Source organism: Vombatus ursinus, unplaced genomic scaffold, assembly GCF_900497805.2.
Source record: "Vombatus ursinus unplaced genomic scaffold, bare-nosed wombat genome assembly UNPS02005286.1, whole genome shotgun sequence".
Taxonomy (NCBI): Eukaryota; Metazoa; Chordata; class Mammalia; order Diprotodontia; family Vombatidae; genus Vombatus; species Vombatus ursinus.
Window position 1 is genome coordinate 3969642 of NW_020945064.1, and position 22596 is coordinate 3992237.

At 44.5% G+C, this 22596-nt stretch overlaps 1 protein-coding gene across 2 annotated transcripts in view; it reads right to left on the reverse strand.

Moving 5' to 3' along the window:
* Positions 1 to 22596, reverse strand: part of TANGO6 (transport and golgi organization 6 homolog) — a 198530-nt gene that overhangs the window by 16671 nt on the left and 159263 nt on the right. The window contains exons 17-18 of one of the 2 annotated variants that reach the window (XM_027847694.1): positions 21484 to 21597; positions 19398 to 19485 (exon numbers count right to left, since the gene is read on the reverse strand). In XM_027847694.1, coding sequence (XP_027703495.1) covers positions 19465 to 19485; positions 21484 to 21597 — 135 coding nt within the window. In that variant the 3' untranslated portion in view covers positions 19398 to 19464. Of the gene's footprint in view, positions 1 to 19397; positions 19486 to 21483; positions 21598 to 22596 lie in introns of those variants that run through there. The other variant, XM_027847693.1, reaches the window with a different exon arrangement.

Below are 22596 nucleotides of genomic sequence, written 5' to 3' on the forward strand. Positions count from 1 at the left end.
GACCTGAGTTCAAATCCAGCCTCAGACCAAACACTTGACACTTACTAGCTGTGTGACCCTGGGTAAGTCACTTAACCCCAATTGCCTTAAAAAAAAAAAGAAAGAAAGCAAACTTAGACAGATCCAACTAAGCAAAGTCATTTTGCTGTCATTTGAGAATAAAACTGGAAGGAGGAGAACAAAAAGAAGAAAATGAAAAACAGGCAGATTGTTTTTAGGAGGGTGTGTCACCGTCCTTGGAGCCTAACATGACAGCCCTGGACTGCTCATAGAGGAGTTGGAACTAATATAAAAAAAAGATGGGAAAAGCAGCTGGATTAGCCCAAATAGCCACAGAGGGAACACATTCTGGAGGTGACATAATTTGAGGGCACTGAGGAATTGATTCACAAGGTATTTGAAGGAAAGGAAGATACTAAAGACACAGAAAAAACTTGGACCTTATTAATTAAAAAAAAAAAAAGGCAAATTCGAGAACATCGGCAGCTACTCGACACTCCACCTGCTTTCCCATCCATACAAATCTTTATGAGATTTGTCTACCCACGCATTAAAGGCTTCCTCAAAGAGGTTATTAGAAAGGGCCAGGTAGACTTTTGCAAGTGATACTCTATAGCAAACCTCATCTTTATCATCACAAAATTGACTGAAAGATGTAAAGAATACAAGAGACCACGGAGGTTATTGTTTGTTGATTATGAAAAAGCATTTGATTCGGTAGAGCAAACACTCACACTGTCTTAAGGACATTCCAAGAAGTAGTCTCCCATCTCTATGCCAAATCATTCAAGATTTCTTGAAACTTTAACAACAGAAATAACCTCATTCAATGGCCCTCCGATCATAAATATCACGTGAGGCATAAAGCAGAGAGGCGTTCACCACTGTGGCGGAGTAGGTCCAGAGAGGAGTATAAGATGAATGAACGCATGCTGATGCTGATGATAAAGCACTTATTAAGTGTTTACTACGTGCCAGGCACTAAAGATAGATAAACACAAGAAAGCACAACGGTCAGTACCAACAAAGACTTGTAGTCTAATATAGGAAGACAAATATATAAGAGGGAGGGGCAGCTAGGTAGCACAGTGGATAGAGCTCCGGCCTTGGAGTCAGGAGGACCTGAGTTCAAATCCAACCTCAGAAACGTTGACACTTACTAGCTGTGTGACCCTGGGCAAGTCACTTAACCCCAAATGCCTCACCAAGAAGCAAAACAAAAACAAAACAAATATATAAGAGGGAGCTGAAAAGTGGGCAGAGGAGTCCATGTTCAGCTGCATGGTTTGGAGATGGTAGCCGGCAAGTGAATTCGAAGAGGGACTGCCTGTGGACAGTGATGCTCTCTAGGTGTTCCTGTTTGTGGATAATGCCATGACACTAGTGGCATCAAGCTGCAGGACTTGCAGAGCCTCTGGGAAGAGATCTATGCCACTCAAAAGAGTTTGGGCTGCCTATTCTCATAAGGAAGACCAAATGGATGGAGAATAGCAGCATATATACCTGGGACAGATAATAAAAATGAACTGTAAGTCAGGCCCAGAATTAAACAGCAGAAGGGGAGTGGGCTGGATTGCTTTTAGGAAACTGAAAAGCTCTTTCAATAACCCCAAGCTTCTCCCTGAAACAAAGACCTATCTTAAAATACTGATATCCTGTCTGTGCTGCTATAATGAAGAGAGGTGTGGAAGACACTAGTTTCCAAAGAATTGAAAGTGAATCTCATGCAGAGGGCGATGGGGAAGCATGCAGTGAGTACAGGTGGGCTGTACACCATGTAACCAATGAGTAACCCCAAAGAATAAGAATAAAAGTATCTCATTGGGGAAACATCTGATAGGAAGAAAGTCTGGGTTGGTTATGAGAGTGACAAGTGACAGGTACCCTTTCAATGTTCTGAGAAAGTAAGCAAGGCCTCCAGCAAATGGTGGGTACAGCCCCATCGGGGAGACCTCCTGGGAGGGGATGTACAAGAATGGTCCCAAGATGGGGAGGCATGGAAAGACTGGGATCTGCAAGGCCGAAAGAGATCATAGTCCATTTGAACACTTGTGTGTGTGTGTGTGTGTGTGTGTGTGTGTGTGTGTGTGTATTTGATGCTTGTTTTGGTTGAGGGTTTACTAAGTTTGGAATAAAATTTTTAAAAAGAAGCCATAATTGATAGCTACACATGCAGCATACAAACAGTCTTGTGAATGAAGGCTCAGGTGGGCAGGCTGGTGTTGAGGAATGGCCCTTCTCCCCAACATATCTCTAAGAAATTTTTCCCTCTAAAAGAGATTTTATACTGCTGGGGAAACTGTTAAAAAGATGAATTCTTCTAGTGCTAACAAGTCTTTCTAGAACAGCCAAAATGGCCTATATCAAGTGCTAAACCTTGGAGGAAGAGGAAATACTTTGGTGGAGGCCAGGGATTAATTCAGCAAGGAGCTGGACTAGCAAAGGGTCCAGAACCTTCATGAAGGTTGGCAAATTAAGTCATCACGGTGCGGAGAGAGGGCAAGGTTAGTCACATTTTACTCCCCTTACTAAGAAAGGGGCTAAGATAACTATGTTGTGCCATCTGGAGACCACTTTAGGAATCAGTATATGTGGGAACAGACTGGGAACAAAGCCTGAAGGCAGTGAGGAAAGAGGAAAGTCCCTGAGCTCTTCCAGAAGGAAGCGCTACCGGGCCTGGGAGCCGTTAAGGGACTGTCTGCTCTGCTCCTTGTTTCTCCAAAGCACAGTCTTTGTGGGTTTCTCTGTTGCAATAGAGAGGGCAGAGGCTACATTTAGGCCAGGCTTTCCCCAAGACATGCTCAAACTGGAGAAAGGGGAAAGACAATAGCCTGAGTTCTGAAAGAGATGATCCCTCTGGTTTCCTTTTTGTGTTCTAAGGAATACGCCAGCCTGGCAGATCCTGGGAAGTACGTGGGCTCCAGGAGAGTCCCAACTAGTCTGCTAATTGTTGCTGTTCTTTCTGCCTCCCCTAAAGATACAGTAGGTGACCTTTAAGGAAGTGGCTCTCCTTGTTGGAAGCGAGGCAAACAGGTTAAGTGATATACCCAGGGTCACACAGCAAGTAAGCGTCTGAGGCCGGATTTGAACTGAAGTCTTCCTGACTCCAAGCCCAGTGCACACAGCCGCCTAGGTAATACTGAGTAATCCCTTGTATGAGCAGGGAACTGTCCTGACACCTTCAGTTTCTTAATTTTTCAAAGTATGACACAATTTCCAAATCCCAAGACTGAGAAGGGGTCCACTTCTCTGGGTCTCCAGCTCCCATTAATGTTCCGACAATTTCTGAAAAGCAGAAAGCACCCAAAAATTCTCCAAAAGAATAAGTTGTCTTATTTATTTTTTTTATCAGATTGGGAAACTGGAAACATCCTGGGTACTCACGGCTATTCGGTCAATCCCAGTTACCAATGACAAATGGAATCTAGAGGCTAATTTTAAAGAAATGATTCTCACTGGTTTAATCTTCAAATGAAGTTGTACACTGGCCTGTTTTAGATCAGGATATGAAAAATGTAGAGATAAAAACAACCAAGGAATGACAGTCCTATAACAAATAAAATATCTTAAATTTGCTGAAGAAGATGAATACAAACTGAGACCTAAATTATGCAGATCTATGCAAATCGCTACACCAGAGTGGCAGGAACGGAGCACTTAGAGCTGCTCCCATTCCCAAGCTGTCACTCATGTCAGCTAGGGGCTTGTCACAGGGAAAGGCTCGGAATTTCAGTCTAGCAGTCGGCCTTGCACTGAGCATCTGGTTCTAAGCTCGATTTCCCAGATCTGCCACTCACCTAGTGCACTCTGGACAAATCCTGTCGATTTTCTCTGCCTGGCTTTTCATCAGCAAAGTGGAGATGGGGGATGTGACTGTACTTCCGTAGCTTGCTCATTTTGCCAATGCTCAGCTCAGAATTAGGGGGGCAGCACGGGGGAAGCTGGTCCTATCTTCCCCAGTGTTTTTGTTTTCTCATCACTTACGTATTGACTCTTTATTCTTGCCAAGGCTCAGTTTCCTTGCTCAGCATTCTTTTCCTAGCTTAAGCCCGTCTGCCTATTTAATGATACTAGCCCAGCTCTGTTCTCTTACTCACTAGTTTTGTTTCTGGCCTCAGTCATACCTCTCACGGGTTCTCCTCTGGTGTAATCCAGCTAAATCCCACCCCTTCATTTGGAGGTTTAAGCATGTGTGTCTTACGCGGTATTGCCCTAAGCATCCCAAAATACAGCATTTGACACATATCATAGAGACGCTGGCGGCGAGGGAGGTGTCTTACTTTCCTCATTTGTAAAATGTAAAGGTGGACTTGATGATCTCAGGATCCCCTTCCACCTGTGAACTTCCTGCTCCTATGAAATGGTTTCCATACAATGACAAAACATTACGCTGCTAATGTTCATGAATCAATAGAATACTTTTCTATTGATATCTTTTATTTTAACGTCATCTTCATTTTCCATTTCATTCCTCCTTCCTCCCCTCCCAAAGACCCATCTCTTATGAAAAAGAATCAAGGCCATGTTCCCTTTACTTCTTTGTCGTTCAGTCGTGTCTGACTCTTCGTGACCCTTTTTGGGGTTTTCTTGACGAAGATACTGGGGTGGTTTGCCATTTCCTTCTCTTGCTCATTTTACAGTTGAGGAAACTGAGGCAAACAGGGTTAAATGACTCGCTCAGGGTCACACAACTTAGTAGGTGTCTGAGGATGGATTTGAACTCAGGAGGACGAATCTTCCTTACTCAGGCCCAGGCTACATCCACTGTACCACCTAGGTGTCCCTGACCCCCTTTAAGAAGGGTAAAAATAAAACAGTTTAGCAAACCAACCAACCTACCTATCAAAAAAAAGTCAGACATCATATGCAATGTTGATCCCTATAGTCATCCATCTCTGCAAAGAAATAGCGGGAAGTGCTTTCTCATGGAGCTTCTTTGGGGCCAAGCTTGATCATTCTAAATCATTTTAATTTTGCAGCATTCAGTTTAGATAGTTTTGATGTTCATTCCATTTATACTGTTATAGCTGCTGGAAATAGTTTTCCCTGGCTCTGCTTAGTTCACGTTGTATTGAGTCATATTAAACAGATGAACAATTTAAAAGTATGTGTGGCTTCTGTTTGAAGAACAGAGCTTTATGAAGAGTACTTAATAAACGTTTGTTACGTTAATTAGTTAGGAGGTGAGGAGCAAACAATCTGCCAGAGAACTGATTTAACACAACATAGAATAAGACGGGCCTGTAAACACAAACAAAAGATTTAAGAACACAAACAATATTTTCCTAACCAGGCAACATTGCCACCCACATACTGGGAGCACACCCAAAGATGCCAGCAGCCCTTTCTACCTACTGGGGATGAACTGTTAGAATTTTCGTGGGTATATATTCAGGACTACAGTAAGAGTCCTGTTACCCAGGAGGCAGGAGTATCTAGACCTTTGCATAAAGACTTTTCTATTGACCTGAGGGTTACATTATGGAAATTCTTAGCAAGCTACAAGAACTCTACTTTAGAAATGAAAAATCCACACTGGCTGGAGCAGAATTGTATCTAGTATTATATAATCTAAAAAACCACCTCAAAACCTTAGTTCATCTTCCACTGGCTCCAAAAAGTTTTCCTTCTCAATTTTGAGTACAATGAGGTTTTATTACGTTCGGTTGCCTAGTAACAGACGATAGATAAAACAAACTGTCCATGGCCTAACCTACCCCGAAGAGATGGTCACCTTTGAGTTAGGAGAGACATAGTACCCAAGTCTCCATATTTCAGCTAACCAGTCGTCACTTTCCACTTGGATTTGTGGAGGGTGTAGTGACTGAGAAATAGGGCAGGAAATGGCATGTACCGACATGGAGTTTCTTGATAAGAAACTCTAAAGCTTGAATTCTATCCCAATAGGCAAGTCCCAGAAATGAGAGAAGACCATCTCAAGAAAAACAGGATCTTGAAGGTACTTCAAGAAGAGTTAAAACGGCCCATCCTTTCATTTTCCAGATTAGGAAACTGAGGCCTGGGGGAGGGGAGGGGACTTGCCCCATTTCCCAAGGCAACAAGTCATTGCTGTGGTGTGCTGCACCAGCAGGCCTCTCCGCTCCAAAGTCACCTCCCTTCTTACTATGCCATACTGTCTAGCGCTCTAAGGGAAGCCTGGCACCTCTAAGCTGGGAAATAGGAATGGTGCCAGACAGGGGAGGAGCAAACCACCAGTTCACCTAAATTGGGGAAACAATTCCCTTAGGTAGGAAAAGCAAAAAAAAACAAAACAAAACAAAACAAAAAACCAACTGCCAAAACTTGTTTCTCTTAAGGGAGGTATGACAAAAACATTATTCTGATAGCTTTATTCAATCATTCATTCATTTAACTAGAACTTATTAAGCAGTGCTATGTGCCATATGCTGGGGATATAGATACTAAAAAGAAATAGTTCCTGCCCTCAAAGAGCTTGTATTCTATTGAGACAAACAACTTGTACCTAGAAAGTAACTACAAAGCAGATGGGGATGGTATTAACGGCCCCGCCAAACCTCATGGCACCTGAGTTGGGCCCTGAAGGAAGCCAGAGATTTTACCAGGCTGAGGTGAGCAGGGAAGGCATTCCCAAGGTGGAGGAATAGCCTATGCTATTATATGTTAGATGTAGAGACAGAAGATGCAAAGTTGTGCATGGTCATACAAGCTGGTCAGTCTGTCTAGACCACGGTGTGTGAAGAAGAGGGAAAGAGGATACGCTACTAAATGAAAAGTAATGAAACGATCAAAGCTATCCGCATGAAAGATAAGGGACAGGTCTAGTGGTAGAGGAGCAAACTTGGAGAGCTGGGCAGTCAATCAGTATTTCTGAAGCACCTACTAGGTACTCAGTACTGTATGCAGTGCTATGGATACAAAGCAAAGCAAGAAACAGCCCCTGCTCTCAAGGAACTCATGGTCTAACAGCAGGAGACATCATACAAATAACCAAGGATACATAAGATGTATAGGGCAAGGATGGGGAGCCTTTGGCCTCAAGGCACATGTGGCCCTCTAGGTCCTCAAGTGCGGCCCTTTTACTGGATCCAAACCTCACAAAACGAATCCCCTTAACAAAAGGATTTGTTCTGTAAAACTTGGACCGAACCCAAGGACCTAGAAGGCCACATGTGGCTTCGAGGCCACAGGTTCCCCAGGCCTGGGATAAACTGGAGGGAAGGCACCAAGATTAAAGAGGTCTAGGGAAGCCTTCTTATAGAACGGACTTTGTCTGAGACCTGAAGGAAGGCAGGGAAGGCAGGAGGTGGAGATGAGTGATGGAGAACGCTCTAGGAAAGGGGACAGTCACAAAAGGCTTGGAGTTGGCAGGCAGAGAGTCCTGTGTCAGGATTGGCCAGGAGACCAGAGTCACCGGACAGCCGAGTCTACGAGGAGGGGCGTAAGACTGGAAAAGAAGGAAGAAGCTGGGTAACAAAGAGCTTTAAAAGCCAACAGAGGATTTGATATTGGATCCTGAAAACAACAGGGAGCCTTTGGAGCTGATTGGTTAGCCAGGGAGTTGGGATGGGGGGAGGGGACACTGTTGGACCTGGGCTTTAGGAAGATCCACCTGGCAGCCAAGTGGAGGATGGACTAGAGGGGGAGACACTTGTGGCAGCAGACATCCTAACAGCTCCTGCGATAGTCCAGGCATTCGGTGATAAGGGCCTGCATCAGAGTGTGGGCAGTGTCAGAGGAGAGATGGGGGCAGCAGCTCGACAGAGAGTTATGAAGGTAGAAATGACAGGACTTGGCCACTGATTGGATATGGGGGGGTGACAGAGAGTAAGATGTTGAGGATAATGCCTCGGTTGCAAGCCTGGGTCACTGGGAACATGGTGGTACCCTCTAAAGAAACAGGGAAATTAGGAAGAGGGGAGGCTTGGGGGGAAATAATGAGTTTGGTTGTAGACAGGTTGAGTTGAAGATGTTGACAGAAAAGCCAAGTTAAGATGTCCAATGGACAGTCAGAGATGAGAGACTGGAGGTAGGTATTAATGCTGGGCAAGTAGATTTAAGAGTCATCTGCATAATGACTTCCCATGTAGAATGGATATCATGTTGCTTGCCTTTTCAATGGGTGGGGGAGAGGCTGCAGGGAGGGAAAGAATCTGGAACTCAGAAAAATGAATGTTAAACTTTTTTTAAAAAGAGAAAATACTTACTGCTTGTTAAACCGGGGTGTGAGTAGGGCAGGAGTTTTCTGCATAGAGACGATAACTGAAACCATGGAGGCTGATGAGATCCCCAAGCAAAATAGCAGAGAGGGAGAGGAGGGCCCAGAGCAGAGCCTAGAGGGCCCTGCTGTGATCGAGAATGATGTTGATGAAGATCCAGCAAAGGGGAGAGAATAGGAGCAGTCTGGCAGGCAGGAGGAGAACCCGGAGAGGGCAGCGGCAGGAAAACCTAGAGAGACGAGGATGATCGACGTGTGAGAGGCTGCAGAGGGGTCAAGAAGGAAGAGGCTCCACAGAGACTAGAGGCTCTGTCATCCTGAGGCCTGAGGGGATTTCATTAAAAAAAAGTATGATGTAGTTTAGACTTGCACTGGAATAGTAATCAGGGTGAAAAGAAAACACTGAGGGAAGAGATTTTGTAAATCTTTTATAAATTAAAAAAGTCAGCCCTAGCCCATATGGTCAGATGGAAGTGGAGTATTTCATAAATGTCCACAGTAGGCAGTAACAATTCTGTAGATGAAACCGTCAACAAACATTTATTAAGCGTCCACTATGTGCCAGGCACTGTGCTCAGCTCTAGGGACACAAAGAGGGGCAAAAGACAGTCCCTGCCCTCAAGGAGCTTACAATTTCATGGAAGAAGACAATATGGAAACAAATATATGTGCGTGTGTGTGTGTGTACACACACACACACACACACATATAGTCTTAAGCTATATACAGGACAGATTGGAAATAATTAATAGAGGGAAGTCACTGGAATTATGAGGGATTGGAAGTGGGATTTTAGTTGGGACATGAAGGAAACCAGGGAAGCCAGCAGGTGGAGACGAGGAGTGAGCCCATTCCAGGAATGAGGGACAGTCAGACAAAATGCCTAGAGCTGAGAGACGGAGGGTGTTGTCTGTGCAACAGCTAGGAGGCCGGTGTCACTGAATGGAAGAGTACCTGGTTGGGAAGGAGGGTACCAGAAGACTGGGAAGGTAGAGAAGGATAGGTCTTTTTTGGCATGCAGACAGCCCCTGGAGTTTATAGAGAATGACATGGTTGGACCTGAACTTTAGGAAGATCACTTTAGTGGTTGAGTGGGGGACAGAATGGAGGGGGAGAGACTTAAAGCAGGCAGACACCCCACCCCCACCCCCCAGCAGCTATTGTAATAGTCCAGGTGTGAGGTGATGAGGGGCTGCACTGGAGGGGGGCAGTGTCAGAGAAGAGAAGGAGGTGTGGGTGAAATTGACAGGCCTTGGCACCATCTTGGATATGGAGGTGAAGAGACAGTGAGGAGCCCAGGATGACTTCTAGGTTGTGAGCCTGGGGGACTGGGAGGGGGTGTCGCCCTCTATGAGAATAGGGAAGGTAGGAAGAGGGGAGAGCTCAGGGGGAAGATCATAATGAGTTTAAGATGCCTACTGAACATCCATCTAGAAATGTCCGAAAGGCAGATGGAAATGGGAAATTAGAGGTCAGCAGAGAGTCTCGGACAGGATAGGTAGATTTGAGAATCATCAGCATAGAGATGGTCATTAAATCCATGGGAGCTGATGAGATCCCCGAGTGAGGTAGCATAGAGGGAGAAGAGAAGAGGGTTCAGGACAGAACCCTCAGAACACCTACGGTTAGAGGGTGGTATCTGGGGGAGGATCCAGCAAAGGAGACTGAGAAGGAGCGGTCAGAGACGTGCAAGAAGAACCAGAAGAGAGAAAACGGCGTCCAGAAAACCTAGAGAGAAGACTCTCAAGTGTCAAAGGCTGCAGAGAGGTCAAGGATGATGAGGATTGAGGCCTCGAGGCAGGATCTGCACGTCGCTGCTTGCTTTGAGGTAACGAACTGGAGAAGCTGTTGGCCCCGGTGCCAGCCTTGGGATGGAGCCACCGGTGAGGCTGATGCAGCAGCAGCAGCAGGCTGGGCCTCCCTGGCTCGTGGCAGCTGACCAGGTGCTGCTGCCTGGCTGGACCTGCTGGTGCTCCACGTGCTAAGAAGGGAGACTGTTTTCATTCTTGCTAAGGCCCTAGTGAGCATTTTTTCCAGAGTCTGCAGAGGAATAATTATAACCTGGATCTCAGTTTCCTCTGCATAAATGTCCTTTTCATTTCCTCTCCACACAGAACCTTCTGTCTCCTGCATGTAGCAGTGACTGCACAAACTGGCCAGGCCAGTTCATAGTACGAGTCACATAAAAACACACCAAGTGACGTTAAGATAACTTTCAGGGTGAGACACAACCCGCAAAACGCAAAAAGCTTTCCATTCAATGCGTCCATTGGCTTCTGACTTGCCTTTTGTGTTGTGGAAATCGTCTGCCAGTCCTTCTGAGGCAGGCAGAAACAAGTGAGGTAGCTCAGGGCTTGAGCACCATCCTGCCTCAACCTCTGGGACAGACAATGGGTCACTTCTGAGATGAAAAAGGCATCCCTCCAAACAAAAACACTGCATTTTTTCAGTCCGAGCTCTTTTTGGCAAAGCAGACTAGGGGGCTCAATTAATCTCCTCTCTAAAAATGCTAGGGAAGCCACTACTCAGAGTGGTCTTGGGAAGATGCTTCTGCCATCAGTCCAAAGGAAGAGTCAAAAGAGGACGTGAAAATGATTGCTTGCAGGAAGTCTGAGGCTGGCTCAGCACCTGATTTGCTCATCAATCATCATTAATTAACTGTTCTTCCCCTCCATGCTGTTGTTGCTGCCGCCGCCAGGCTCTGCAGACCTTATGGGCAGCTGGATATCTACTCAGTGGATAACACAAAGGACTCTGAGTCGGGAAGCCCTGAGTTCGAATTCCATCTCAGATACTAACTATACAACCTTAGGGAAGATGTTTCACTCATTTGCCTCCATTTCCTCAACTGTAAAATGGGGATAATAACAACAGTACCTGTCTCCCAGGGTTGTTGTGAGAATCAGATGAGATAATAACTGTAAAGTGCTCAGCACACTGCCCAGCATATAGTAGGCTCTTAATGTGAAATGAGATAAAGCACTTTGCAAACCATGAAGCACTATATAAATGCTAGCTATAACTATTATCATATATCATTGTCCTGCACTACGGTCCTCCTTTAATGCTTCATCTTAATATGGAAGTCACCCAGTTTAAAGGATGAGGCAGCAAACCCCAAGCAGGATTCAGATGTGGGTAAATGAGTGACCTGTTGTCTGAGAATAAGCCTCGTTAACTAGCTGGGTCAGCGCCAGCTTAGCTGCAAGATGATGAATTCTTCAACCAAACCAACCATTGGAGACCATCCCGTGAAGAATCGGTGATTTATTCGGGAGTGTTCAGAGCGACAAAATTATGAATCACTAAAATAGCTGGTATTATCTGGCCACGAATCATGACATGCCACTATCTCAGAAGCAGGAAAACCCAGGTGACCCCAAAGGAAAAGTTCAGATGGGGCAGGACTTAAAAGGTGCAGAACATTAGCAATGATGACTTGCGTGCAAGAAGTGGCCCAAAAGTCAACCTGTAGGACACACACAACTGGCAAAGGAGGTAGGTTGGCCATGGAGAAAGAGCACAGGATAATGGATAGGAAGTTAAAAGGTTGCTCTGGTTTCCACAAAATACAATGTGTCCCCAAAGTGCTAGAGCAAATTTTTTTTTTTTTGACTAGGCAATGGGGTTAAGTGACTTGCTCAGGGTCACACAGCTAGTGTCAAGTGTCTGAGGCTGGATTTGAACTCAGGTCCTCCTGACTCCAGGGCCAGTGCTCTATCCACTGTGCCACCTAGCTGCCCCTAGTGCAATTTTAAGCTTTAATAACTTCAGAAATATAAATGCTACACACTTACAAAAAACAACATTTAAAAGGTTAGTTACTAATAATTTACCTATCAGATTTATGGAGAACAGAAAAATTAATGACCAAACAGGAGATAGAGAACACTACAAAAAGCAAAATGGATAACTTTGATTACATTAAATTGAAAAGTTTTTGCACAAACAAAGCCAATGCAACCAAGATCAAAAGGAAGGTAGAAAATTGGGAAAGAATTTTTACAACCAGTCTCTCTGATAAGGGCCTCATTTCTAAAATATATGGAGAATTAAGTCAAATTTATAAAAATACAAGTAATTCCCCAATTGAGAAATGGTCAAAGGACATGAACAGGCAATTCTCAGATGAAGAAATTAAAGCCATCTATAGTCATACGAAAAAATGCTGTAAATCACTACTGATTAGAGAAATGCAAATCAAAACAACTCTGAGGTACCACATCACACCTATCAGATTGGTCAACATGACAGAACAGGAAAATGATAAATGTTGGAGAAGATGTGGGAAAATTGGAACACTAATGCATTGTTGGTGGAGTTGTGAAACAATCCAACCACTTTGGAGAGAAATTTGGAACTACGCCCAAAGGGCTATAAAAATGTGCATAAAAGGTTAGGTATTAAAAATTTTGGAATATTAATACATTTCTAATTAAAATCAGTATCACCACTGTTTCGAGATATACATTGCTCTAGTTGATTTTTAAAATTTGTGAAAATTTTCACCTGCTGTTCAGTGATAAAGGTCTGCATTTGTTATCCTAGCCTTAAGGTCATCCAAAGAATGAGTTTTGATGCATACACAACAGTTCTGATGTGACCCCACAAAAAAAAAAAGATCAGGTGACCAAGAGGACCTCCTTTACCAATCTACTAGTCTGAGAAAACGTCACCCAGAAACTGTTGTTACACAGGCAATGCATGATGACAAAATGTCCCATCTTGTTAAAATTAAAATGAAAAATTCATTATTCAAAATCCACAAAACTAAGTAAAATACATTTAAATAATTAAGCTTTCGCGTGATCTTTTTTGTCAGTTTACAGTACTTGTACATCTGAAGTTATTAAAGCTTGAAACTGCCCTTTGGGATGACCCAGAGAAAGATTTCCAACACATTGGGAGGATCCTTTGCAGAAGATTTCTAGAACATTGACAAGGAATGCACAAGAGGAGTTGGCTTTGCTGTTCTGTGATCTGCACTGGCGGAGGGAATGATCTCCTTAATGAGATCAGGCATCCGTCCATTACAGTACCTGACACTTGGGCTGTTTTGGGTTGGTAAAGAAGGATGTTTACTTACAATGTTATTTTCCCCCATAGAACAGAAGAGATAGCAGAGGCTTTAAAAAAATAAAAACAACAATTTAAATTTAATTTCAAATTTGGGTACAGAATAAAGGCATGCACTAGAAAGTAACTTATTTAACTTCAATGTTAAAAATGACAGAAGAGGTGTTGCAGTGAAAAATACTGATAGGCAACCACCACAAATCCGGGTGCCAAGTTCTTAAGATCTTCATCATTCCCAAATGAAGTCAACTTTCAATAATACATCCTAATAGAGGGAGGACAGTGACCAAGGTAATCTGAAATAATAGACCAACTAAAATTTACCTACATTGTTCTCAGAAAGTATTTCTGAATAAGGAGGTTTTGGGAAATTCATGACATCAAACAAAATTTAAAAACCCCATTTTTTTTTAAGTATCTGAGTAGTTTATTACTATTTTTTAAATTTTCCAAATTTTCTCCCTCCTTTCCTCCCCTCTTCCTAAAATGGTAGGCAATTGGATACGGGTCAGATATGTAAAAAGCCCCATTTTGAAGATCCTAGGCCAACTCTGACAAACTCACAGGTCACAGGTCCACACCTCACAGGGACCTCAGTGACTATTCGGTCCAATTCCCCCATCTAACAGGTGAGGTGACTGCTGTTTTTGTTTTTGTTTTTTTGTTTGTTTTTCTTAGGCAGTTGGGGTTAAGTGACTTGCCCAGGGTCACACAGCTAGTAAGTGTCAAGTGTTTGGTCTGAGGCCGAATTTGAACTCAGGTCCTCCTGACTTCGGGGCCGGGCGCTCTACCCACTGCGCCACCGAGCTGCCCCCTGAGGTGACTGTTGAAAAAGACAAGTTGAGTGACTGGCCTAAGGACACAGAGGTAGTGGCTGAGCTTGGATTTGAACTCACGTCCTCTGACTCTACAGCCAACAATTTCTCCACTGTACTGACCCTACAACAACTCCCCAACTCTCACTCCATGAAGTAGACAGATATTTTCAACTCTGAGGCTGATGCAAATCAACAGACTAACCAATCTATCCCTCTCTTCTCTCCCATGCACAGTAACACCCCAATAATGGAGAAAAAATAAAGAGGAAAAAAAATTAAGCAAAAAACCAACCAATACATCAACGAGCAATGCTGTGCTTCATCTGTGCAGTCCCCAAGTTCTGCGAAAGAAGGGAGGGCGATACATTCCTGTATCTATCTTAGGGGACCGAGCACGGTCATTATAACTACACAGCCCTCAGTGCTGATGTGGACGGTTGTTGCAGTCATTGTGACATCGTTTTCCCCATCCTCTCGATTCACTCTGTGCTAGGTCATGGCTTCCCATGGCTCCCTGTACTCTTCAGATCCCCCATAGAGCCCGAAAACATTCCATTCCACTCATGTACCATGGCTTGTTTATCTGTCTCCCAACTGATGGGCATGCTCTTTTTTGCTACTGTAAAAATACAGCAGCTTTCTAAGCTTGTCATTATCTAATTCATCCTCCATCCAAGGCAATGAGAGGCCATTCCAAGGGTCTTTCTTTCCAGCTCCTTTTGGGCTGCTGACCAAATGTGGGAATACGGGTCAATAGAAACACTGCTGATATCACCAAAAAACTTCAGCAAGCAGAATAGGTATTATGGTCAACAAGATATTGAACATAAAATTTCCCATAGCTCTCTCCATGTGAATAATTGAGAGCTAACTGTACAGCACACCGGGCACCTCAATGCTGGCATACATGATGAACCCTAACAACGCAGTTAGGAAGAGTTTGCATCCTTCCTCCCCTATACTGTCTCTAGATTTCTGAGGGATGTCTCCTTTAGATTCCCTGTAATTCTTTTACTGGTCCCTCCATCTCCTTTTCGAGACAATGGAACAACAAAGGTACTTGGCAGACATTCGGCAAACAACAAGAAACACAGTGAAACCCCACATTATCGAGTGGTGCTTTATGGAGGAGAGACCAGCAATTAGGAAAATGCCTCCATCATCAAAGTGGCATTTTTGTTTCAGCTGTTCCCGAGGGCAAAACAGAAGAGTCACGAGCAAATCCCAGATTGAAAGCTTTGTGGTTATCTCCGTTTCTCATTAAAATGCCCTGATTGTAAACATACCTACGATTACAAGATTTAACACACCTGCCCTCAAGGATGCACCAGGAGGAGGGTCCATAATTCATCCCTTCCCATTTCCTTTTCTTGATTAAGTAAGCACAGCTTATAACTTTAGATATCTTTTCAATAGGGAACAGATGGGAAGTCAATCGGACAAGAGGGCAGGGGGCTTTCACTAACATGGCTTTGGCAGAGTGACTAATGTCATCTACAACACATACAATAAAAACATCATTAAGGAAGTCATTAAATTTGTTCTTTCTCTGTCTTTCTCTCTCCTTCTGCCCCCTAGGGTCTGTGCACTCACTGTCTGGTGTATCTGATATATATCTGTATACTAATGGGCCCAAACATAAGAGTCTTCCTTAGTTCCCCACCTCCTGAGCAAATTCTTAACCAAGAGCTATGTGTCCACTGCACCCCCTGGCAATGGTTGGCAACATGTTGGGTAATGATTTGAATTCTCAAGCTCTGATATATTCCTTTCCGTGGACTCGAGGTAACTACATGGTCAAGGAGCCTCCATCCCCAAGTGAAAGTTCTCTCTATTTTTGTCACTAGGTATGGCACACCTGCCTTTTAGGGGCTGCCAAACAGCTCTTGCACACAGAGAAACTCTGAAAACTCCCCAAGACAGAAAGGGCTGGAAGGGAAATTCCACAGACTATTGGGAGCCCCACTTCCAGCCCATGGAGGGCAGTGAAACACCTGCAGGCAGGAGATGCTGAGAAAAGGCCAGTGTGGAGGGAAAGACTGCTTGTACATTCATGAGGAAACAGCAATAAGACACAGGGATCAGGAACTAGATGCAGACAAACTCTGGCTTAATGAAGCCCATGGGCTGACTGGTTCAAAATGCCAAACTAGAAAGTGTTGTGTGCAAGGCTCCGTGGCAGTAATACACATCTTTGCTTTCCGTCTCCTGAGTCTGCTGTTAAGCATTGCCTCGCCGAGTCAGATCCATGGGGAATCTAGCCCAGCCATCTGTGTGTCTGACAGCTGTCCTGGAGAGTGCCTCATGGGGCAGGACAGTGATTCTCCATGATATCAGACCTCTGAGGGAAGAGATGTGTGTCTCGACGTTTCTCTTCTCCCCACAAGCTATTAAATTCATGCAAGAATTTATCTCAAACTCTTTTTTTTTTTTTCTTTTTTGGTGAGAGTTGCCCAGGGTCACACAGCTAGTTAAGTGTCAAGTGTCAAACTCTTCTTGAACTTATTTTCATCCTTCACGGCACCCAACACGACGCCTTCCACATGGTAAGGGAACCAAATCACTATCTGTTGAATGAATGGCATAGTGCGTGGGACCCTACACATGTTCAAATCCTGCCTTACTTGGCCTTTTACTAGATGTGGGATCCTGGGCAACTCACCACACTCCCCTATGCCACTGTTTCCTCCTCTGTAAATGAAAGGCGGGGCCTTGGTGGCTTCCAAGGCCTCTTCTAGGATCCGACGAATGAGTCAACCGCTAACCTGCCCCAGAATCCGTAAGGAAGGGGAGGGTTACGAGGACACGGGGCTCCTTTCCCCACGCGAGGGTCACGGATGCCTCTGGTGCCGGCCCTGCTTCCTGGCGCCCACTGCCCCATGCCGATCTCCTGTTCCAATCACCTGGTACTCTCCCCGTCCTACCTCCTGCTTCTTGGACCCCTGTAGTCCAGAGGAAAAGAACAAAAACAAACCAACTTCCTCTTCCACCTCTCCTCCAACTTTCACCCCCCCTGGCCTGGCCTCCTAGAGTCCCCTCTACTGCTAGCAAACTCCTTTTCATCTTGGCCGGCTTCTTCTCACGCTCTTTCTGGCTTTTGGCACTCAAGGAACCTTGACTTTTTCCGGGAGGGACCTGGCTGCTGGCCATCCTCTGCAGTTCTGGCCGCCTCTGCTAGAAGATGCTGAGCGAGCAAGAGGACCGGCACAGTCCCCACTCCCTAGCGCTCCGTCCAGACCCTGCCACCACAGCAGCCTGTTTAGCCTCCACGTCACTCTCCCTCTTTACTCAAGGAGTCAACAAAGGTCTCACGGTATTCAGTATTCCCCTCCACTCATCCTTGGCCCTCATTGTTGGGGAATCTGGCAGCCACAGTGAAACAGCCTCATCTCTCTAATTATCAACTCCATCATTCTACCTCAGGCACTCACTGGGCAGTCGTAACTCAGACTTCACCATCACCCCACACTGGTCCCCGGGTGTGCTCCTGACCCCTGGAATGCCCCTCCCTGACCATGATATCCTCCTGCCTCACTCTTCTTAAACCCACGCTTGATCCTCAGGGCAACCCTGTTCTCCTACGGTAACTTGATTATGCCCCTGCTCTGGCCCCACTTTCTTTCCTTCACCGTCTCAACCCTACTTACTGGTAACCAATTCGGCAACGCACTGTCCTCTACCACTGAATCCCTTTTGCCCCCTTGTCCTAAGGCCACTCACTACTCAAAGCTGCTGGCAGAAGTCAAGAACTATGATCGCTTGGTCCACAACAACTTCATGCTATCTAATCTCAACTGGGTCCTCGCTGCTACAAGACAAACCTTTTACCTTGCCCCAGGTAAAAGTGGCAGCCTTCTCTAATCAATCCCTACTCTCTCTAAGCAGATGATCTTATATTCTACTTTACTGAAAGAATGGAGGACATCTGCCACACCCTTCCTTCACCTGTCTCTTCTCATGCCCCAGTCCTGAGCCCTGGAAGGAGCTGGGTGGCCTTTCTCCTTTCCAAGGCTAACTTCCTGCTTGTGCCCTTGACCCCACGTTCTCCTCTCTGCCTTCCATCTATCATTCTCTTTCGCTCTCTTCCCTGACCAATGACTACTTCGCTATAAAAATGACCCGGTCTTCCCTATCCTTTAAAGAAAACAACCCTTCACCTGACCTTGGAACCCACTGTCTTATTTCTCTCTTCCCTTTTACTGCCAAGCTCTTAAATAGCAGAGCACCATCACTTCTTAGTCCCTTGTAATCTGGCTTCTGACCTCCTCACTATGACGAAACAGATCTCAAAAACTACTAATGAACTCCAAATTGCTAAATCCTATCGTTCTTCCTCGACTTCTCTGCAGCTCTGGACGTTGTTCACCATCTCTTTCTCTTGGATTTGAACGGTGTCATGAGAAAGAGGGCTGCACCTAGAGTCAGAGGGCCTAGGTACAATCCTTATCTTCACCACCAATTACCGGGGTGACCTGGGGCAAATCGCTTCAACTCTCTGGGCATCAGTTTTCTCTTCTGTAAAATGACGATGTTGGAATAGATGACATCTAAGATTCCATCCAGCTCTGAGCCTACAGTCCCCTGATCCTTGGCCACAGTGACCCTCTTCTCTCCTGATTCTTCTTATTCCATGGTGCCTTTGCTGGCTTATCATCTCTAAGCGTCAGTCCCCTCCCCCAACTATGTTTTCTTGTGGTGATCTCTTTTGTTCCCAAAAAATCAATTATCGCCTCTCTGCAGTCTTTTCCTAAAGTGACATCGCCAGCCCCAATCTTCTCTCTCCTGTATTCCGGTTCACACATCTCTAAAGGCCTACTGGCCACTTCCACCTGGAGGTAACACCGGCCTCTCAAACTCAACATGTCCACAAGAGGCCTCATCACATTCTCCTTTAAATCTTCCCTTCCCGAAGACTTCCCAGTTCAGCAGTAGGCATCACCACCCTCCCAGTCACCCAGGTGAGTAACTTCCAAGTCATCTTTGACTCATCCCCTTCCCTCAACTCCCACGTACGGTGACAGCTGCCCAGTCCTGTGGATTTCGCTTCCGCAATGTGCCTTCACCTCAGTGCCCATGCTCTATTCACATAGCTTCTGCCATAATGTGGCCTCACATGGAGCCTCTTAATCGGTCTCCCTCCTTCCAGTCTGTTCCCTTTCCAAGTAATTCTCCATATAGCTGTCCAAATAATATTCCAGAGGCACAGATCTAGTCATGTGTATCACCTGTTCGAAAGTATTCAGTGGTTTTTCTTACCTTCAGAATAATAGACTAACTTCTTAGCTTCATATCGAAAGCCTTTCACAATATGGCACACACTTATTTTTCTTTCCAGCCTTATTTCACATTACTTCCCTTTATACACTCTATATTTCAGCTGAAGGGGTCTATTACCTTTTTTTTAAAAAAACAAAAACAAAAACAAAAACATTAATGGCATTTATTTCCTTTCCCTGGGGAGAAAAAGGAAAACAAAGCCTTTGCAAAAAATACACATTTGTTGCAAAAAAGCAAAACAAATTCCCACACTGGCCCTGTCCAAAAATGTGCATCTCATTTTGTACTCTGAGTTCACCACCTCTCTGTCAGGAAATGGTTAATATTCTTTTTCATCAGTTCTCTGGAATCCTGATTAGTTACTGTGTTGGTCAGAGTTCTTAAGTTTTTCAAAGTTGTTCATTTTTACAGTGTTGTTGTCATTATATAAATTGTTCTCCTGGTTCTGTTCACTTCACCCTGCATCAGTTCATAGAAGTCTTTCCAGGTTTCTCTGAAACCATCCCTTTCATCATTTCTTATGGCACAACAGTATTCCATTACATTCATCTGCCATAGTAGACACTCTTGAGTTTTCAGTTTTTTGCCATGACAAAAAGAGTTGTCATAAATATTTTTATACACATGAACTCTTTTCCTAAAAATCGCTTTGGGATATGGGTCTAATTAGTACTATTGTTGGGTCAAAGGATATGCACAGTTTAGTTACTTTTTTGGGACTAGTTCCAAAAACGTTCTCCAGAACGGATAGAGCAATTCACAGCTCCACCAGCAGTGCATGAATATGCCTGTTTTCCTGCAGCCCCTCCAACATTTGCCATTTTCCTTTTTTTGTTAATTTCTTCAATTTAATGGGTGTGAGGTTGGAATCCTGGAGTGGATTATTACCTGTTTCCTAAACTCAACATTTCAATCCTGCTTCTGTGAATGAACACATACTTTCCCCTATGAAGGGCAGCTGATGACGCATGGGATAGAGCAGTGGGCCTAGAGTTAGGAAGACCTGAGTTCAAATTCAGCCTCAGATACTTCCTAGCTGTGTGATCCTGGGCTCAGCAGTTTCTTCCTCCATGAAGCTTCTCCTTATCTCTTCAGATAAAAGTGTTCTTTCCTACCTCAAAATACCTTGTGTGAATACGGCTCGACCCCTAGTAGAATGTAAGCTCCTTGAGGGCAGAAATTCTTGCTTTTGTCACTGTATCCCCAACACATAAGAAATTACTTTTAACAGTTTGTAGAATTTAATTGAATTAACCTTGAACAAGTTACCTGAGGCAGCTAGGTAGAACACAGGATAGAGTACTAGGCTTGGACTCAGGAGGACCAGAGTTTGAATCCTACCTCAGATGCTAGCAGGGTGACCCTGGAAATGTCATTTAACTTTTCTTAGTTTTAGTTTCTTCATCTGTAAAATGAGGTTAATAACAGTACCTATTTCACAGGTTTATTGTAGGAAACAAATGAGATAATATAGGTAAAGTGCTTTGCAAACCTTAAATACTATATGGATATTAACTATTATTACTACTAGCCCTCATTAATTGTTGTTAAACCTTTTAGGGCCTCAGTTTGCTCCCCGTAAAATGAGGGTGCTGAATGGGACGATTTCGATTTCTGAAGTTCCTTCCAGATGGATATAATTCTGTAACCTTTCTCCCTACTTTGTCAGGAATCTAGGGAAGAATCCCTCGAGGACAAATGGTTCCATCCACCACACCCTGGTCTCAATGGATATCAGCAGCCTCTCAAAAGGAACTCTTGCTCGTGGGTTCCTCGGTGATTCAGCACCAGCAAACACTGAGTCAAGGCAAGGAGTCACTAAAGTTCATGCTAGAGAGGCCGAGGCACGTTCCAGCTAACTCACCCCTGAATGTTACTCTTGGAAACTTGCCCCTACAAGGTGAATTAAAGAACTTGTGGCGTCTAAGCACAAGCCGCTGTCCCGGCATTCCTGGCAGCCAAGGTTCTGTTCGGCACACATGTCATAGAGAGAACAGAGAAGCATTTGCTGAGGATAAAACCCTCTGGACTGATGTGTGCATGAAAGGGCACCTGCACAAACCAAACCCGCGGCCCGCTCTGCTGACGGCCAGACGGGTGTCGGGACACACTTACTTCAGTGGCTTTCTGACTGAGCCCGCGGAGCAGAAGCACCACCACGTGGACGGCGGCTCTTCGAACCTGGGCCTCACGGTCTGTCTTCGCCATGGCTATCAAGCAAGACGTCACCTAGAAAGCCAGGAAAGGTGCAGTCAGGGAACATCGATCAGTAGTTGACTTGACAGTCAGCCTTTCACCAAACTTTACTTTAAATTTAATAGCAGCGTTCCAGTTTAAAGTAGGCAATAATGTCTATCATTCTCAAGACTCAACTCTCATTCTGCATTCTCAATTTCCTTCCCTCAATGGAGGGAAACCAGCCCCCAGTCTCTTGATTTTGCAGGGAAAAATGATGCCAGTGTCTCAGAGGCAAGTAGGGGAATGGAAAAGAAACGGTAATATACAGAAAGACATAATGACTTGTTAAAGGGAAAAAATAAAGCAACATGGAAGTATTTCCCCTGGAAACGAGAAGATCTGTCACTTGTCAAAATAGGGCAAAAACAGAGCAAACAGACTGACAGTCGTGGAAACTCTTTTGATCGGGCTTCAGTGTTCGAGGCCAGACGTGACTCTGCATATGTGCTGGGACACAGGAAGCCTCAGACGGCTCGTTGGCACGTCCGGACTACCTAGACCTCTCTGATCCAATGGTAGCCCCAACCTCACGGCATGACTCACTGAGGGCAGGTTTCTTAGGTTGTAAAACAGGGGGGCAACAAGACTGCCTGGGAAGGACGTTCCCAAATCCAGTACTTTAGAAATATCTAATAACTAGGAAGCATCGAAACAAGCAGCTTTTCCCCTGACCTCCCTCCTCCTTGGAAGTCCTCAGAGAATTCTAGGCCCTAGAATGACCCACTATAAAATTAAAGTTCCTAATGCCCTTCAGCAAGAAATTCTGTTTTAAAAGATCCAACATTGTGAAAGAGAAAATTCAGGTGTGAGAACCTGAAAGAACGAACCAATGTTGTTAACAACGTTCACCCAAGTCAAAATTGCAGGATGGTTCTGTCACATGTTATTTGCTTAAAAAAAAAAGTTGTGTAAAAAAATATCTCTATCTATCTCTATCTATCTATCTATCTATCTATCTATCTATCTATCTATCTATCTATCTATCTATCT